Raw genomic sequence first — 20,269 nt, forward strand, 5'->3', positions numbered from 1 at the left:
CCACCCAATCCTCCCCGCTCTCCCCCCCCCCCCCGCCCCAAAGTTGTAAAGTTTGTTTTCGACATAGTGGCTTGTACATCTCATTGTTGCAATGGGTCCACCTGTATCCCTATTTAAACGATTTGTTTTTCCCCTTCCCCTCCACAAATTCAAATACAGTGAAAGCAGGGGTTATACTGTGGGGGAGGGGGGGACATACAAAGCAACAAAGAAATAATCTTATAAATGTGTTAGAAACAATCGCATGAAAGAAAAAAAACCATTTGAATACATGAAAGAAAAAAAACATTTGAATACATAGACATATTTCTTACATGAGTTGATATTCTTATTGTGAGTCATACTGGGATGTGGTATTCATAGCCACAATGACAAATTCAGACATCTTTTAAAAATAAAATTTGGTTGTTTTAAACCATGAGTTTAATCATGAATTTGCTTTGATAGGAATAGTAAAAGAAATGTTGGTTTTGTTTTTAGAATCAAGTCATTTGGAACAGCAACTTGAAGAAGCTAATTCTGCAAGGCGGGAACTCGATGATGCTTTCAGACAAATCAAAGCTTGTGAAAAACAAATCAAAATCTTACAACAGGAGAGGGAGGAGCTGAATAAGGTAAATATGACAGAGTATGTTAGTAAAGGCTGCTCCTACTCCTCATCTTGAACAACTAGAAGAATGAAACCATTCATATGAATTATAACAAAAACACTTCTTTTTAAAATTTGGTTTAAGAACTTAAGAATTATTGAATGTATATCATTTGTTTATTAGCTATTAACAAAGAATCTTACATTCTTGAGGCCCTAAAGTTCAGAATCTTTTATGCATTTGGAAAGTTCATCAAAGAACTTGATTAAAATAAGTGTTACTATAGAAAAAGAGTATTATGAGGAAGTTAAGAAACAGTAAGATATGTTTTGTGTCTAAAAAGTAAAAATATGGACAAATTTTGTTTTTTTAAGCCAGATGCTTTTATTTATTTATTTATATATATATATATATATATTTTTTTTTTTTTTTATTTTGTCAGTTGTGAGGCTTGAACTCTGGGCCTCAGTTCTGTCCTCAGCTCTTCAGCTCAAGGCAAGCTCTGTACCACTTGAGCCACAGCGCCACTTCCTTGACAAATTATAATTTACTGATGGGAACATTCTTTAAAATGTCTTCAATGATTTTTCTAAATGTCAATTTTTCTTCCAAAGCAGCACAATTAAACAAACCAGAGTCGCTTTTGTAAGAATGTTGTATAAAACCTAAATGTGATCAGAAAACTTGATCTAGATGCTACTAAGTACTGTGATTTTCATTAATAAAAGAATTTTGGGATTGTTGCTGGCCAATTCAAAACACAAGATCAGTAGTTCATAGTACAATTCAGTGATATGAGATACAATGCATTGATGAATATAGAGTGAAGTCCTTCTGAGAGAGATTCAAGGCATTATGCTTTCTAGGCAGCCACTGGAGTTGGAGACAAGTTGTAAGTCTTGTTACAAGTAAAGAAACAAGAAAGTAAAAATAAAAGTTTTTTTTGCTTTTAAAGTTCATAATATTTTGATCATTTGGAAAGAAGTCAATTAAAAGGCCTGGTAGAGCTATTATTAAAGGTTGAATTAAAAGGCCTGGTAGAGCTATTAAAGGGTGAATTTGAGTCGGCACCCTTGGCTCTCACCTGTAATCCTAGCTACTCAGAAGCCGGAGATTTTTTGTTTTTGGGGTCCGGTCGTGGGGCCTGAACTCTGGGCATTGGCGCTGTCCCTCAGCTCTTCAGCTCAAGGCTAGCACTCTACCACTTGAGCCACAGCGCCACTTCTGGCTTTTTTCTTTTTGCTTATGTGGTGCTGAGGAATGGAACCCAGGGCATCATGCATGCAAGGCAAGCGCTCTACCACTGAGCCACCTTCCCAGCCTGAGCCTGAAATCTTACGATCATAGTTTGAAGCCAGCTCAGCCCCTAAGACTCTTAATCTCCAGCCAACTACCAAATGAGCTGAAAGTGGAGCTGTTGCTCAAGTGGTAGAGTGCTAACCTTGAGCACAAAAAGCCTCCAAATTCAAGCCCTAGTAACTGGCACAAAAAAAGTAAAGTAAAGGCTGATTTTTATTTTCCCTTCCTGCAGTTTGAATTGTATAGATCATTTCAATTGATAGCCAGGGTAGTAACATTTGACATATGTTACATATTTTATATGCTTTTTAAGTGCTTTGAGAATAATGCTGTAATATTATTAGTGGCTTATTAGATTATATTTATTGGTAGCATTAGTAAATTTTAGTTAACAAAATAATGAAATTCCGAATTCTCAGTTTATGGCAATAGGTATTTTGGCAGTTTTAAGTAAATTTTAGTGCCAGACCCTTTTAACAGGAGAAAGGTAGAGCTGAAAAGAAACAGATTATTCCAGTACAAAATTTTAAGTGGTTTAGCTAATAGTCTGTAGACAGTAGAGAAGCATCTCAGTTTTTCCATGTCCTTGCCAACTTGTGCTATCTGAATATTTTTTTCATAGTAGCCATTTTAACAGCTGGGTGATTTTAACGTCCATGATATTGATATTAAGCACTGTTTCATGTACCTATTGGCTAATTTCTTTGTCTTCCTTGGCAAAATGTCCTTTGCCCGTTTCTAAGTTAGCAAATATTCTGTTCTTTATGATAATGCCAGGTTGGCTCCTAGTGTACCACCTATTACATTCTTCCAGTGATGTATAGGAGTTTCTGTGTTCAACAGTATTTCATTACTGGGTTTTCCTTTGGACCAGACTACTCTAAATTGAGATTTTTAAGACTGAAATGAATTTATTGTTTTTCATTTGCATTTCTCTACTGAGGTTGTCAGGTTTCTTTGATCACTTGTACTGTCCACTATTTGAACTCTTTCTTTAGTGAAGTTCCTTAGTACAGTACTAAGTGTCCTTAATACAGTTTTCTGTTTGGTTGTTTGTCTTTTTCTTACTGGCTTATAAGAATTCCAAAATTTCTGGTCAGAATAACATTTCAGTAGTTATGAATATTAAAAAGATACCCAGCTTGTCTTTGTACTTACTTTAATTTTTCAGGTACTGGGATTCAAGCTTAGACGTTGTGTTTGCTAGGAATGCATTCTACTACTTAGCATAGACTCTGCCCAAAACTTTTATTTTTTTGTGTAATTGTTTGTCAGTATTTTAATTTATATATACTTAAGTATGTCGGTATAGGAAGTAGGTGGTTAAAAAATTCTCCAAAATTTCTTTCCTGATTATTTTTATTTTTTGTCAGTTGTGGGGCTTGAACTCATGGCCTAGGCATTGTTCTTGAGTTTTTCCGCTCAAGGCTGGCGCTGTCCCACTTTGAGCCACAGCACCGCTTCTGGTTTTTGAGTGGTTGATTGGCTTCGAACTACGATCCCCAGATCTCAGCCTCCTGAGTAGCTAGGATTACAAGTGTGAGCCACAAATGCCTGGCTTCTATCCTAATTTTTACAAGTTTCATCTTTGGTATTTATGTCATTATGACCACCAGTATACACCACTGATGTAGCTTTGGGGTTCTCCTTTGGTGGATTGATATAGTGACTTACATTATAGACTTCGTACTTCTACTGCATTTTTGAGTTAAGCCCAAATTACTCATGCGTTACGTACTAAATAAATGGTAGCATATGTCATGTTTATGTTGCAGGTTATTCTAGCACTATTACCAGTGCTTTATAAATATATCTTAATATTGTTTAATTTTTATCACAACTCCCTCAGGTTAGGTATTATTACTATGCTTTATTCTCCTTTTACTAATGGTGAGACTGAGTCCTGAGGAGTTGTTTTGTTCAAGTGTAGTTGGGATAGAAAGAGATGGAGCTGGACTTCAACACAAAGAATCTACACCAGATGTTCCTATGTGTCAGCTTTGTGCATCACTGGAAAGGATTTGCTCATTTAAAAAGAATCCTTACCGCTGTTTTCCTGAGTGAAGTTGGCTTCCAATTTTTTCTTTACCTTTCTTGCTTTTTTCATATTCAGAAGATACTAATATCAGGGAGAATGGGGCAGGCTTGCTTCTCTTTTATTCCCTTGGGCAGCATATGGAGGGGTAGTGCTCCACGGAGGGGCCGAGCCACTGGCTGGGAGGGCCGGGGGCTAAGGTTTCCCACACCGCTGTGAGGACGGGCACTTCGGATAACAGTTGGGTCTGTTACTTTATTAACTGAAAACAATTTTGATGAATGCAGTTTTCTGGGAAATTTTTCACTTTATAACAACAGATGTATTGTATAGAATTCACTTACAGTTTCCTGATATCTCCTTTGATCTCTTCTAGATTTGTAGTTATGGCCTCTGTTTGCTTTCCTTATTTTATTTTCTATAACTGCATGTTGTTCCCCTGATCAACACCTCAAAGAATCACTTTTGGCTTTGTTGATCCTTATTATTCTTTCTGTTACATCCATTTATAGTCACTATTACTGCTCTATTTCAAACTTAACTTAAGAATCATTGAGTTGCAACCTGGTTTTTCCTTTCCAAGTATTTCAGGCTGTGAGTCCCCCACTAAACAGAGCTTTACTGCATCATCAAGTTTTATAATGTACTAAACATTTTTCTGTTTGTTTCTGTATCTTTAATTTTTTTACTTTTAAATATTTTAATCTGTGATTTTTTTTCATTGACAAATGAATTTCTTGTAAGTGTATTTTACAATTTCAATGTAGGATGTTATCTTTTTATTGTCCATTATTAATTGCAATGTTATCTAAGAACTTGATCTATATGATATCTGTTCTGTGAAATCTATTAGACTTTCATAGTTAAGACTTTAGTTTCATTTTTTAAATATTCAATGCATATTCTTGAAAAGAGTGTGCATTTCAAATACAGGATACAAACTTCTATACATATGAGGCTTGTAGAGAACTTTTGACATAATTCTTCCTAGTCACTGTTTTAACTACTTGATTGAAATATTAATAAATAAAAATTGAAATTTCTAGTCATAGTGATGAGTATACCAATTTTCTCTGAAATTCTAGTAATTTCTTTTTAATATATTTTAAGACTATCTTATAAAATTCATAGAATTTTATAATGATGTTGAATTTTGTGTTATTTTAGTTATATTCCTGTCCTAACAATCCTTTTTTCTGCTAAAGTTTAGATTTTGTTTCTTAATCTGGTATAAGTACCTTTAACTGGTGAGTTTAGCCATTTTATATATCTACTATGATTACTACTGTTTATGGATATGTTTCTACCACTTTTGGCTTTCTATTTGTCACACTTTCTTATGCTTCCTTTGTTCTCCTTTCACTAAAAAATGTAATGTAAAATACATGTCACACAATATTTACCAACTTAACATTTTAAGTTTGCAGTTTAATAGTAGTAAATACATACATATTGTGTACAACCAGTCTCAATTTTTTGTCAAATCTTTTTATAGGTATTTTGGCTTTTGGTTTGTATTTTCTATTCTTTTGGAGTTAGATTTGCATTTTGCCATCTATATTTACAATTAAATTAAATTTAGTATCTTAAGCTACTCCCCCTAAGCAACATAAGGGCATTTACTACTTCTTCCCAATTTATATACTGTTTTTGACAAATATTTTAGTAATTATTTCCTTTATTGTAAAAATTAGACATTTTAATAATATCATACGTATACATTTCTCATGCTTACATTAGTTACTAGTTTCTTAGTCCTCCATTTTTCTTGTGTTCTAGTTACTTCTGAAATGTTTTTTTCTAAAATAAAATTAAGATTTTTATAGTACAGATCTGATTTAATAAACTATTAATTTTGTTTATATGAATCTTTATACTTGAAAATAATTTTTCTGACCGTACAATAGTAGTTTTCATTTCTTTGAAAATATTTTTTTTTTTTTTGGGTCCGGTCATGGGGCCTGAACTCTGGGCCTGGGCGCTGTCCCTCAGCTCTTCAGCTCAAGGCTAGCGCTCTACCACTTGAGCCACAGCGCCACTTCCGGCTTTTTTCTTTTTGCTTATGTGGTGCTGAGGAATCGAACCCAGGGCCTCATGCATGCAAGGCAAGCATTCTACCACTGAGCCACCTTCTCAGCCTGAAAATATTTTCTTCTTTCTTTGCTGTTGTTACTTCCTGTGCCTGTTCTGAGTCTGATTGTGAGTGGCGAGTAAGCGATTTTGTCAAATACACAACATATACATATTCATCTTTTTAAGTTTATTTCTCTGGTGTTATCCAGTTTCAGTTTTTCTGGGTTTGGTTTCTTTTTCCTTTTGCTTGCTTCATAAATGTAGAAAGACATGATGGATCCATGTCTTTCATTTTAAACACATTGTTTCCATTTCTTAAGTCTTGATAAAGTTCTTTTATAAACCTATGGTAATTTTTAATAATCCTTTGTTATCTTGTCATTTTTATCATGCTTTCTTTTATTTCTTCAAATAGTTCATTCATAACAATCTTACACTGATATCTGATGATTCCAACACCCAAATACTTTTCTCATTTATTTTCTGTTGTTCCTATTGTTTGATTAGGGAGGTTTATTCTTTGAGTCTTTGGGAGTCTGTGCTTATGAGCTCTTATTTGTTCGTTCTTCATGTGTGAAAAATTAAAATTCCTTGAGCTTCTTCCCTCCAAAGAAAATATGCATTCTTTTTGTTGTGAGACTGGGAGTTGCCCTGATGGGCATTGCTTTAGCTCTGAATCAGGGAATCTCAGGTTATGTCTTCTATTCCCTTTCTCTCAGTTGTGGAACCAAGGTTAAGTCCCTTGCTCCCTTGCACTTACCATGTAAGAAAGTATAAACAGAGCCCCACATTGTTCGTATCCCTTAATGATGTCCTTAGGTGAATCATTTTGATTCTTCCTGGCTTAATGATAGCACTTTGATGGCCAGTTTGGTCTCTTAAGTTGCAGAATTGGTAACATATATTCTTTTTACAAAACTGTAGGAACTAGTCCAGGCTAGTGAGCGATTAAAAAACCAATCCAAAGAGCTGAAAGACGCACACTGTCAGAGGAAACTGGCCATGCAGGAATTCATGGAGATCAATGAGCGGCTAACAGAATTACACACCCAGAAACAGAAACTTGCTCGACATGTCCGAGATAAGGAAGAAGAGGTGGACCTAGTGATGCAGAAAGTTGAAAGCTTAAGGCAAGAGCTGCGCAGAACAGAAAGAGCCAAGAAAGAGGTTAGTAGTTAGGCAGATTTCATAGTGCCCGTGGGTAGTGATGGACACTGCCTTTTGAGATCAGTGAAAAACTATGCATCTCATTCTTTGTTTGGAGAGTCATTAGTGGTACTATGTTTTATGAATTTCAACACTTAAGATGGAAAAAAACTATAATTCTGAAATCTTCATTTAATTTTCAAGCTGGAAGTTCACAGGGAAGCTCTAGTCGCCGAGGCATCTAAAGACAGGAAGCTGCGTGAGCAGAGCGAACACTACTCGAAGCAACTGGAGAACGAGCTGGAAGGACTGAAGGTATCTTTGGCGTCACATTCTGTATTTTCTTCTCTGTAGGCATGACAGGAGTGTTAGCTTTTATACTTTACTTGGTGTAGAATGAGAACTAACTGTCCTTCATTGTCATTCTTAATTCTCATCAAGATTTTTTAATCATGCTGAAGAGAAAGTCTGTGTTTAGTGGAGAATATGAGTTACTAAGAGGGAGTTAGAATTAGGATATTTATGGAGGATTGTCTACCTGAACAGGATGTACTTGCTTGTGAGCAGTATCCAGGACCTTCGTCTTTTGTGAATTGAGTATTGTCATTCATGGCTACAGATCTTTTAATTCCCGTGTCTCAATTTCCTTAAAAGAAAATAGTGCTGTAATGGTTAATTTTGATTGTCAAATTAATGAGCTTGAGGAATACCTGCAAGATTGATAAAGCACAACTTTCCATTTGTCTGAAGTTGTTGCCAGAGACAATTAGATCATGAGGGCTCTGACCCAATGAACGAAGGAATCTCTTAATGGACTCATAACATTATGGAATTATTATTGGTGAAAAGGAAGAGGTAGGACCCAACTGGAGGATGCAGGTTATCAAGGGCATGTCCTTAAGGATGACATCTGACTCTGGGTTCTTCATGCACTTCCCTGTCTCTGCCTGCTGTTTGTTTTGAGGTAAACAGCCTCTACCTCCACATCCTCCTGCTGCCAGAACATTCTGCCTCAGCATAGACCCCAAGTCTGTGTCAAGGACTATAAAATGAAATGGGTGGAACCATGAGCTAAGTAAAGTAATTCTTCCCTTTCAGTTGTTCTGTCAGGTATTTCAGTCAGAGCAATGAGAAAACTAAATAATGCAAGTGTCTAAGCTTTCTTCCTGTTTATACTTTATAGTTCTTTTTCATTACCTAAAGAACTTAGAATACTGTTGGAACAAAAGTAGATGAGGGATAAAAAGTGCTTCAGACACTAATTCCTTCTCACATGAATCTTGCTTTACATGAGAACACACAAAAGGCGTATTTCTCCTAAAGCTAATGAAGCCTCAGCACTTTCTATGTCTTGGTGCTAAGTTCTATATAATAGTTTAATTTTTATTTTTATCTAAAATAAATATCGCTACATTGAAAACTCCAAATCACATATAGTTCCCTCTTTTTAGACACTCATAAATTTGAGATTAGAACTACCCAGTAAATAATGTATTTAAAGAGCTTATACATAGTAAAGTTTCATAGGTGTTTGCTATGATTGCAACCAGAATATCCTTTTATTTGGGTGTTTTGTTAATTTTTTGTGTGTAGGAACTCATGTTATTCAGACAATACTGTCTTTATTCTGAGTCTGCATCATTTGCTGTCATGTGTACAATGACAGTGATATTAGCAGTACTGATCCTGTTAGGTGATACTAGCAGTGATGGCAGAGGCTGACATCTTTGTGTCTGTATCATTTAATAAAATAAAAGGGCAATCATATATCCCTTTTCTAAGCCTTTTAGAGTAAAAGAGGTATGGAGTATAGGCTGGCAAAAGATGAAGCATTTCTGGCGGAGAGTAACAGGGCTGGTATGTGCTCCACTAGCTTAATCTATATGCTATTCTGTGTACAGGATGTATACAGTGGCTCTTCCTGTACAGAGATGTGTCATAAGATCAGCAGAAAACATGACATGGTTCTCCCTACCCTCTTTTTTTTTGGGGGGGGGGGTTGTGGGGCTTGAATTCAAGGCCTGGGTGCTGTCCCTGAGCTCTTTTGCTCAAGGCTAGTACTCTACCACTTTGAGCCTCAGTTCTACTTCCAGGTTTTCAGTGGTTAAGTGGAGATAAGATTCTCATGGGAAGCTGGGTGTCGGTGGCTCACGCCTGCAATCCTAGCTACTTGGGAGGCTGAGATCTGAGGATCTCGGTTCAAAGCCAGCCCAGGCAGGAAAGTCCGTGAGACTCTTTATCTCCAATAAACCACCAGAAAACCAGAAGTGGAGCTGTGGTTCAAGTGGTAGAGTGCTCACCTTGAGCTGATGAGCTGAGGGACAGTACCCAGGCCCAGAGTTCAGGCCCCACAACCAACCAAAAACAAGAATCTCATGGGGACTTTTTCTGCTTAGATTGGCTTTGAACCTTGATCCTCCATTCTCAGCCTCTTGAGTAGCTAGGATAACAGATGTGAGCCAGTGGCTCCCTGCTGTACCTTCTTTACATTTACACCTATTCTCTCCTCAGGCTGTTTTCTGAAAGTGAGGCTTCTTGGTTAAAACACACAAATTTTAAAACATACTTGGCTCTTTTAAAGTCTGTAGAAATGTTTACTCCATTTAGTTTTCAATAGATGTGAAGGGCTAAATAGTTCTACATTTAAGAGATACTTCAATATCCCATTTCTAGTAATACATAAAACATACAGACAGAAGCAGGATAGGATATTGAAGTTTTGAACAACACTGTAATCATCTTAACCTAACATTTGTATTATTTCCAACTTCTCCCAAACACAGTAGAATATGCTTTTTTTTTTTTTTTTGGGTCCAGTCGTGGGGCCTGAACTCTGGGTCTGGGTGCTGTCCCTCAGCTCTTCAGCTCAAGGCTAGCGCTCTACCACTTGAGCCACAGTGCCACTTCCGGCTTTTTTTCTTTTTGCTTATGTGGTGCTGAGGAATCGAACCCAGGGCCTCAGGCATGCAAGGCAAGCGCTCTACCACTGAGCCACCTTCCCAGCCCAGAATATGCATTTTTTTCCCAATATATATGGTAAATTCTTCAGGACTGGCCATAAGTCAGGACATAAAGTAAGTCTTAGTATCCAAAATAAGGTTGAAATCATACACAGTGTCTTCTCCAAGCCATGATATAGTGGAACTGGGTTACCACAAACAGAAGAGTAACAAAATGTTAAAAAATGTGAACATTGCTGGGCGCTGGTGGCTCACACCTGTAATCCTAGCTACTCAGGAGGCTGAGATCTGAGGATCGCAGTTCAAAGCCAGCCCGGGCAGGAGAGACTTTGAGACTCCTATCTCCAATAAACCACCAGAAAACCGGAAGTGGCGTTATAGCTCAAGTGGTAGAGCGCTGGCCTTGAGCTGAAGAGCTGAGGGACAGCGCCCAGGCCCAGAGTTCAAGCCCCACTGCCAACCAAAAAAAAAAAAAAAAAAAAAATGTGAATATTAAACACACTCTTAAAAAAGTGACTGTGTCAAGGAAAAAGTTGCAAGAAAATTAGAAAATACTCAGAGGTGAAGGAAAAGGAAATTTATGTCTATAACCTAACCTAACTATCTTAAGGAAATAGAAAAAAGAAAAGAAGAATACTCTAAACACAAAATGGCAGAACATAAGAAACAGTAAAGGTTGGGTTAAAGATAGATAAATCATAGAAAAATAATCAAATTGATGAAACAAAAGTTATTTGAACTCAGCAACCCTGATAGACATTTAACTAGACTTAACTGAGAGAGAAAATGCAAATAACAAAAATAAAAATGAAAGTGGATGTGTTATTACCAGTCAACAGACAATAAAAGAATTACAGGAGAACCTTGTGAACAACTGTTTGCCAACAGAAATGGATATGTTCCTACAAGGACACAAATAATCTAAAGTGACTCAAGGTGAAAGAAAAACATCTCAAAGGCCTGTAACAAGTAAAGTGAATTAATCAGTAACCAAAGACCTCCTAAGAGTTCAGACCAGACTCCCTTACTGGTGAATTGAATAAAACATTTAAAGAATAAAACTTTTCAGCTGAGCGCCAGTTGCTCTCCCCTGTAATCCTAACTACTCATGAGGCTGAGATCTGAGGATTACAGTTCAAAGCCAGCCTGCGCAGGAAAGTTAGTGTGACCCTTTATCTCCAATAAACCAACAGAAAACCAGACGAGGCACTGTGGCTCAATTGGTAAAGTGCTTGTCTTGAGCTGAAGAGCTGTGGGACAGTGCCCATGGCGCGCGTGTGCGCGCGCGTGCGCGCACGCGCACACACACACACACACAATTTCAGTCTATGAAACTTCTTCATTTCAGTCCATGAAATGTCTTGGTTCCATTATTTCTAGGCCATGGTGAGGCATAAATCATGACAGGAAGCCTGTGATAGAAACAAAGCTATTTACCTCATAAAGGCCAGGGAGGTGTATGTCATATGTATAGGTAGAGAGTGTATGTGGGGAAGGGTCTAAGGACAAGACTTACCCTTCAAAATTAGGCCCCCAGAGACCTGCTTCTTATAATTCACCTCCTAATAATCTCCATTCAGCTTTAATTCATCAGAGGATCATATGTGATAAAGTTAGCACCCTCGTGGTTGGAGGCAAGACTCAGTTGGTAGAGCACTAGCCAGTGAGTGAAAGCATCAGGGACTGAGTATGAATCTTGGTATCAGACCTAAAAAAAGAAAAGAAAGTTAGCACCCTCATGATCCAGTTAGTGTCACCAACTAGGAACCAACTCTTATGGAGGGACAGTTCATTTCTAAACCATAACACCTCAAATTCTCTCCAAATACAAGAGGAATTGGATGCTGGTGACTCCTGCGCTTATAATGCTGGCTATTCAGGAAGTTGAGACCTCAAGGATCATAGTTTGAAGCCAGCCTTAGCAGAAAACTCAGAGACTTCATCTTCAGTTAACCAGCAAGAGCCAGGCTCAAGACCAATGGCTCTAGTGTAGAGTTAATCAGCCTTGAGTAAACAAGCTCAGCAGACTGAAGCCCTGGTGTGTAGGGGCAAAGGCAGGGCCAAGAAGAAACACTCCATCATCATTCACTTTGTGAGGCCAGCATTTCTCTCAATACCCAAGTGAAGTGAAAATATCAGAAGAGAAATGCAGACGGAAACTCCTTATGAATATATCTGCAAAATTCGAGCATATTAAGAAGCATATAATACAAGATTTATCTATTAGCACCAAGTAGGATATATCTCAGGAGTGTAAGGGTAGTACAACATTAAAAATAAGTGTAATATATCATACTAATAGAACAGGAAAAATCATATTGGTTGATTCACAAAAATCATTTAATGAAATCCAACATGTTTGTGTTAAAAAATTTTCATGAGACTAGGGTTAAAAGACAGTGTAATCAAGTTAATAAACACGCACAGGTAACATTTTAAAATGTAAGACTACCCACTTTCTCCTTATGATCAGAAATGAGGGTAGGATGTTTGTTTTCATTGCTGCTATTCAACACTGACATTCTAGGTAGGTCATTTACACAAGAAAAGGAAAAAGAATATTTAAATTGGAAAGGAAAAACTGAAACTATCACTATTTATAGCTGACATAATCAAATATTTAGAAAAATCCCAAGGAATAAACAATAAAAGTACTAAAGTTTATAAACCACAGGTGTGAGATGAACACACAAAAATAGTGCTTCTGTAGCCCAGCAGTGAGTCATCTGTAAAGGCATTTAAGAAAGCAGTTCCATTTTTAAGTATCCTCTAAGAAAAATACCTTGAATTTAACCAAGAATGTTAATTATTTGGGGGAGGAGGGGACTTGAACTCTGGGTCTGGGTGCTGTCCCTCAGCTCTTCAGCTCAAGGCTAGCGCTCTACCATTTGAGCTACAGCACCACTTCGGGTTTTCTGAGTCAGGTTTTCTGACTTTTCCTTCCCGGGACTGGCTTTGAACCTAGATCCTCAGATCTCAGCCTCCCTTGTAGCTAAGATTATAGGCGTAAGCCACTGGTACCCAGCTTTTTAGGGTCATTTTAAAGAATTAATTGCCATATCCAGGATTTTCTAAAAGTTTTATTGTTATAGTGCTAATGTTAGTTAATTCTCAGCTAATTTTTGAATGTACTGTGAGATGGATCCAACTTTTTTTGTGTGTGTGTGGTGAGCTTTGTCATTAAAAAGCTTGTGTCCGGGCTGGGAAAGTGGCTCAGTGGTAGAGTGCTTGCCTTGCATGCATGAGGCCCTGGGTTCGATTCCTCAGCACCACTTATAAGCAAAAAGAAAAAAAGCCGGAAGTGGCGCTGTGGCTCAAGTGGTAGAGGGCTAACCTTGAGCTGAAGAACTGAGGGACAGCTCCCAGGCCCAGAGTTCAGGCTCCACGACTAACAAAAAACAAAAACAAAAACAAAGCTTGTGTCCTTCAACTTTACCTTTGTCAACACTGCTTTGGCTGTTTTGGCCCCTTGAATTCCCACATGAATGTGAAGGTTTCTTAAGAAAAAGCTGTTGGAATTTAATAGGGACTAAGTTGAAACTGTATACCACTATGATACTTGAGTGGTATCAAGTTCTATTATACATAAATACAGAATGTCTTTCCATCTGTTTAGGTCTTAACTAATTTTTGCAGTACTGTGTAATTATCAGTGTAATTTTCATCTGGTAGCGGATTAATACCCAGGTTATAAAAAGAACTAAACTCAACAATGGAAACAAACAACCTAATGAACATACCTCAAAAGGACACATACATGTGACCAGGAAGCAAATAAAAGGACACTTAGCATCATTAATCATTAGGGAAATAGAAATAAAACCAAATGAGACATCACTTTGTACCTATTAGGTAGCTAAATTTAAAGAAAAATAATATGTGGGTGAGGATGTAGGAAAATCTATCTTCATAACTGATGGAACTATGAAATCATATGCTATTTAAAAACAAGTTGTTGTTTCTTTAAAAAGGTAAACACAAAACTACAGTATGACTAAGCAATCCCATTTCTGTGAATATAGCCTAAATAGTTGAAAACAGGTACTCTAATATTTACACCAGTGTTCATGAAAGCATCATTGCAGTAGCCCAAACAGCCCAGTGTGGAAGTAGCAACAGATGGATGAAGAACCTGAGGTGTGGGCAGGCCGAGGCCTCCGCCACTCTGCTGTGAGAAGGAATGAAATTCTGCAGTTTGCTGCAGCATGGCTGAATCTGGAAAGCCTTGAGTGAAAGAAAAGAACAAATAATACGTGATTCCACTTGCATGGCATAGCTAGAAAGCCACATTTTTATTGTTGTTTGTTTTATGATAACCATAGAATGGCCAAATTTTTAAGAGACACAAAATAGAACAGAGTGGGTAAAGGGGAAATTGGATTCTTTGTGGCCACAGAATTTTAGGGGGTTGATGATGCTGCACAGCATAGCAGATGTAACCTGTGCAGCACGACGACTCGAGCTCTTGCCTTCCTCAGTCACTGTCCCTCACATCTCCACCCTCTTGTTCCACTGTCATATGTGAACATAAAAATATTTTAACAAATTCACTTCCTTTCCCCTCTCGGTTCACCTTCACCCTCCTGCTAGTACCTTCATCCCTGATGTGACCTCTTTACATTTGACAGCATACATTTAACACTTGCATAACATTTGCATTTGACAGTTACATTTAACCTTATTTAGAGGGGTTCACTGTGGTGTTTCACACATGCATGTTCAGTTATTCAATCAGATTGACTCCTCATTGCTCTCACTTTCCCATCCCCCTGTCCCCTTGTACTCAACAACTTTGAGTGAGTTTCACTTTGTAATCCTCATACACAGATGTTTTGTATTTTCATTCTAATATTCTCTTGAAAAAAAATTTTTTTTTGGTCAGTCGTGGGATTTGAATTCTGGGCCTGGGCACTGTCCCTGAGCTCTTCAGCTCAAGGCTCTACCCCTTGAGCCACAGCGCCACTTCCGGTTTTCTGGTGTTAATTGAAGATAAGAATCTCGGGGCTGGGAAGGTGGCGCAGTGGTAGAGTGCTTGCCTTGCATGCTCGAGGCCCTGGGTTCAATTCCTCAGCACCACATAAGCAAAAAGAAAAAAGCCGGAAGTGGCACTGTGGCTCAAGTGGTAGAGCACTAGCCTTGAGCTGAAGAGCTGAGGGACAGCGCCCAGGCCCAGAGTTCAGGTCCCACTACCGGACCCCCAAAAAAAAAAAAAAAAAAAAAGAATCTCACAGATTTTCCTGCCCAGGCTGGCTTTGAACTGTGATCCTCAGATATCAGCCTCCTGAGTAGCTAAGATGACAGGCATGAGCCGCCGGTGCTGGACTCACATTTCTTCTTTTATAAGGGACACATTCATACTGAGTGAGGGCCCACTGTAAAAACCTTTTAGCCTAATTACCTTGAAAGACCATTTTTATTTTTCATTACCAAAGTTTGAACTGAAAAGGTTTGAGCTTCATGCTAGCTACAGAGGCACTCTACAACTTACATGCCTTTTTCCCTGAAAAAAAGATCATGTTCTAACATACTGCTGGTTAGGTCTTCAACATAGGAATCTCGGAGAGACAATTCAGCCCTAACACTTACTTTGTGTACTTAACAGTGTAATGAGCATTTTTGCTTGCTAAAAATTATTAGGTACATAATTTTAGTAATTATAAGTAATAGTCCAAGAAGAATATCCACGTGAGCAGCCCTCTACAATTAAATGTTTGGTTTGTTTTTACTTCTGTAATACTGTAATTTTCATGAGCAGTGCTTTTTCTGTTATCATTTTTTAGACCAGGTACCTAGACATGAAATTAGCAGATCATTTTGAGATACTTTATAAATACCACAGATGTCTGCAGATAAGAAAAACGAAAGCAGTTATGGCTGGTTTTGCTTTTCTTGATTTTTTTTTTTTTTTTTTTTTTTTTTTTTTTTTTTTTTGCCAGTGCTGAGGCTTGGATTCACGGCCTAGACTCTGCCCCTGAGCTTCTCTGTGCTCAAGGCTAGTGCTTTACCACTTGAGCCATAGCACTACTTCCTGCTTTTTCTGAATAGTTTACTGGGCATAGGAGTCTCATGGACTTTCCTGCCCAGGCTGGCTTCAAACTGCAATCTGCAGATCTCAGCCTACTGAGTAGCTAGGATTACATGTGTGAGTGCCCAACTTGTTTCTCTTGATTTTTTGTGGGCTGGTTACTAATCATATATTCTATTGGTAATTTGCCTGTTATTTAATTGTATTTTTATTTAATTTTGACAGTCCTACTGTTTGTCCTTGTCAATTCATGTGCAGATATATGTATACTCATACAGGAAGGAGAAATTATTTGTTATCTTCTTATTCTTACAGATGAACTAATCTTTTGTTCTTATTTCTATAGCAGAAACAAATTACTTATTCACCAGGAATATGCAGTATAGAACATCAGCAAGAGATAAACAAACTGAAAACGGATTTGGAAAAGAAAAGTATTTTTTATGAAGAAGAAATATCTAAAAGAGAAGGAATCCATGCAAATGAGATTAAAAACCTAAAGAAAGAACTACATGATTCAGAAGGCCAGCAACTTGCTCTCAACAAGGAAATTTTGGTTTTAAAAGACAAACTGGAAAAAACAAGGAGAGAAACGTAAGAACCAAGTTGTTTATCCATTAGTACAGATTTACTGAGTATCTGTTGTGTGTTGGTCAAGTACTGGAGATACACGAGTAAAAGATATCTCATATATCTCTGAGATATCTCATTTCTCAAGAAGACCAAAGTCAAGACTGATAAATAGAAAATTAGTACAGAAGGTCAGGAAAGCAAGTGGATAAAAATAGAAGCACACAGGAAAGCTCCTTTGGTACAGTTAAGGCTTTCTGGACAAAACTATCTCAGCTGAGCTGTAAGAAATTTAAAAAAAGCCAGGCACTGGTGGCTCACGTCTGTAATCCTAGATAATCAAGAGGCTGAGACCTGAGGATTGCAATTCAAAGCCAGCCTAGGCAGGAAAGTCCATGAGACTCTTTATCTCCAATTAACCACCAGAAAACTGGAAGTAGCGCTGTGGCTCAAATGGTAGAGTGCTCACCTTGAGCTAAAGAACTGAGGGACAGCGCCCAGGCCCAGATTTCAAGACCCACGACCAACAAAAAAAAAAAAGAGAGAGAGGGCTGGGAAGTTGGCTCAGTGGTAGAGCGCTTGCCTTGCATGCCTGAGGCCCTGGGTTCGATTCCTCAGCACCACATAAGCCAAAAGAAAAAAGCCGGAAGTGGTGCTGTGGCTCGAGTGGTAGAGCGCTAGCCTTGATCTGAAGAGCTGAGGGACAGCGCCCAGGCCCAGAGTTCAGGCCCCATGACCAGACCCAAAAAAAAAAAAGAGAGAGAGAGAGGAAAGAAGGAAGGAAGGAAGGGGGGAAGGAAGGAAGGGGGGAAGGAAGGAAGGAAGGAAGGAGGGGGGGAAGAATGCCAAAGCAGAGAGAACAGAATGTTCTTAGACCTGAAGGCAAAGGGAAGCATAGCACATTCGGAAAACGAAAGCTGCTTAACTGTGGTGGAAGCCTGACAGGAAGCTCATGTGGTGAGAAGTGAGGCAGAAAGAAAAACAGAGGCAAGGCTATGAAGCTGGCCTTATCCTAAGACCACTGAAGGAACAGGACATGATTCTATTTATATTTTGGAATGACCACTTGCTCTACTGTGTTAGAAATGTATGGAAACAGCAGGAGGAGAAAGGCACCTGTGCCCAGAGGTGATGGACTCATATGATGATGGTGAGCTTGTGAAAGAGTGTGCTGGGCTCCGAAGGTCTCTGGAAAGGACAGGACCCACAGGATGCCATGACTGGCTGCTTAGGTTTCAGGCAACTAAGTTTATGACATTGTCATTCTCTTCTGACATTGGAAGCCCAATTTACTCATTTTGGTGCATTCGTTCAAAATTATGTTATAACACTATATGCAGATCACCTTGTGTGGAGTAGGATGTAGCAGTGATGAATCAGATAAGAAAAATCACTGTTCTTACAGAGCTCCCTTTTAGTGTAACTAAAGACAGTAAAGGAAAGAAGTAAAATATGGAATACACTACCAAATGGTCAATGCAGGGATTCCTTGTACTATTTTTACAGTTTTCCTATAAATGAAATAATTTCAAAATTAATTTTGAAACATATCTAAATTCATGTACAAATTTATTTTTAGCTATTTGTAAAACCATAGAATACTATTTTAGTGAGATTAGTAAGGTTATAAAATGACTGGCCCAATCTTAAGTAAGGACTTCTAACTAAATTTTGTCAGATTATTGTGAAACAGATATACAAAGAAAAGTCTCAGACTAAATTTATCTTTTAACCTCAATGAAGGTAATGAGGCAGATGATAATTTTGATGTTCATTTAGAAATGTAGCTTATTTAATGAGATATTTCCTGATTATACAGTCTCTGCCACCTCATCCCAGATAAGGGTTTGTTGTATTACCTTATTTTCTTTATGCAACTTACTGAAATCACTTCTGAAATGAACTTCTTAAGCTCAGTTATTAGCTTTTAGTTAGTCATCTTCCCTGTATTGGAATGTAAGATCTGTGAAAGAAGGGCTTATCTGAAAAGTCCAAAACAGTTTGTAAAAATAAAGCCAAATGGATGAGTAAACCAGTCAGCATTGCAGTGTTGTACATCCTTGGAATGCACTTTTTGTCAGGTACTATACTATATAGCGACACTAAAAGTAATTTTAAGTTTTCAATTACCTTTGCTTCAGTTCTTTGTTTTCTTTTTGTTTTTGATTATTAGTCAAAGTGAAAGGGAAGAATTTGAAAATGAGTTCAAACAACAGTATGAACGAGAAAAAGTATTACTAACTGAAGAAAATAAAAAGTTGACAAGTGAACTTGATAAGGTGAGTGATTCAGTGTCATTTGTATTCATTAAGCATTGTGATGGAAATTGTGGGTATGATTACTAGTTGTGGGAATGTCTATGATGGAGAGTTTTTTTGTTTTTGTTTTTGTTTTTTTGGGGGTGGGGGGGTCAGGTCATGGGGCTTGAACTCTGGGCCTGGGCGCTGTCCCTCAGCTCTTCAGCTCAAGGCTAGCGCTCTACCACTTGAGCCACAGCACCACTTCTGGCTTTTTTCTTTTTGCTTATGTGGTGCTGAGGAATCGAACCCAGGGCCTCAGGCATGCAAGGCAAGCGCTGTACCACTGAGGAGAGTTTTTTTTTTTGTCACAATTCTTTGTGACAGGAATCTTCTAGAGTGAGTTTTGCTGAATTTCTTTTTCCAGGTTACTTTTTGGTTTTTCTTCTTTATTTCATTTCCTACTATTCTTTCTCTTCCTATTTTCTGAGTTGGCTGGTCACATTCAGGCTGAGACCGGCGCCTGGCGTAAGCAGAGGTAGTTAGGCCAAACCTGGAGAATTTATAACAACTACTTCATATTTGCATTAGAGAACTGATAACTAGAAATGATATCAGGGTAGGTGATAGCCCCAAAAAACTGACACTGCCTGACCTATATAGCTGGAATGTAGAAGGTTTTGTATAAAACATAGAAGTAGCTATATGCATGAACAACATTTCAAATACTTACAAAGAAATTTTTCCTCAGATTTCTCAAGCTGACCAGTCTTTAGCAAAACAGTTGTAAAAAAATCTTAATATTGACCAGGAGCTCCAATAATCTTAGATTAGAAGAGCTGGTCGATTTGCATTTATAAATGATTTCTAGGTTTTTCCTCCAGTAAAAATATTGCATTTAATTATTATTACAGTAGCAGATTGAAAGACCTTGGCTAGTTATAAAACAGAAATTCTCCATTCTTTCTCAATTTTAGGTTATTTTTTCCTTGAACTATGCCCATTTTATATTTTTTGAATGTTTTTCTTATTTTTAAGTAATTGCACAAAGGAGTTGCTATTCACCAAAACAGTTTAAAAATACAGTGCCTCTTGATCAATGTCACCCTTTTCAACATTCTCACCCATGCTTTCTTTTGCTTAAGTTTAGGTTATGTATTGAATTTTTTGGCAATTTGTTAAGCAGGTCATGTATACAGTGCATCTTGATCTGCGCTATCACTTCAACATCTTCACCCCCTTCTACCCACCCCTTACTTTATATTTCTCAAATCTGTGTTATATGCAATGAATTCTTGCCTGTATTCTCCCCCTTAATTCCCCCCCCCATTTTT

General features: G+C 37.8%; 1 protein-coding gene across 18 annotated transcripts in view; it reads left to right on the top strand.

Annotated features, from left to right (window-relative positions):
* Cdc42bpa (CDC42 binding protein kinase alpha) overlaps window positions 1–20,269 on the top strand; it is a 310,452-nt gene that overhangs the window by 206,178 nt on the left and 84,005 nt on the right. For 13 of the 18 annotated variants that reach the window (XM_070023199.1, XM_070023195.1, XM_070023198.1 and 10 more), the window contains 5 exons: window positions 481–614; window positions 6,922–7,164; window positions 7,348–7,458; window positions 16,475–16,722; window positions 18,872–18,977. In XM_070023199.1, coding sequence (XP_069879300.1) covers window positions 481–614; window positions 6,922–7,164; window positions 7,348–7,458; window positions 16,475–16,722; window positions 18,872–18,977 — 842 coding nt within the window. The remainder of the gene's footprint in view (window positions 1–480; window positions 615–6,921; window positions 7,165–7,347; window positions 7,459–16,474; window positions 16,723–18,871; window positions 18,978–20,269) is intronic. The other 5 variants (XM_070023205.1, XM_070023211.1, XM_070023213.1 and 2 more) reach the window with 2 other exon arrangements.

This window comes from Dipodomys merriami, unplaced genomic scaffold (genome assembly GCF_024711535.1).
Source record: "Dipodomys merriami isolate MVZ:Mamm:240054 unplaced genomic scaffold, mDipMer1.0.p SCAF_158, whole genome shotgun sequence".
NCBI classification, from domain to species: Eukaryota; Metazoa; Chordata; class Mammalia; order Rodentia; family Heteromyidae; genus Dipodomys; species Dipodomys merriami.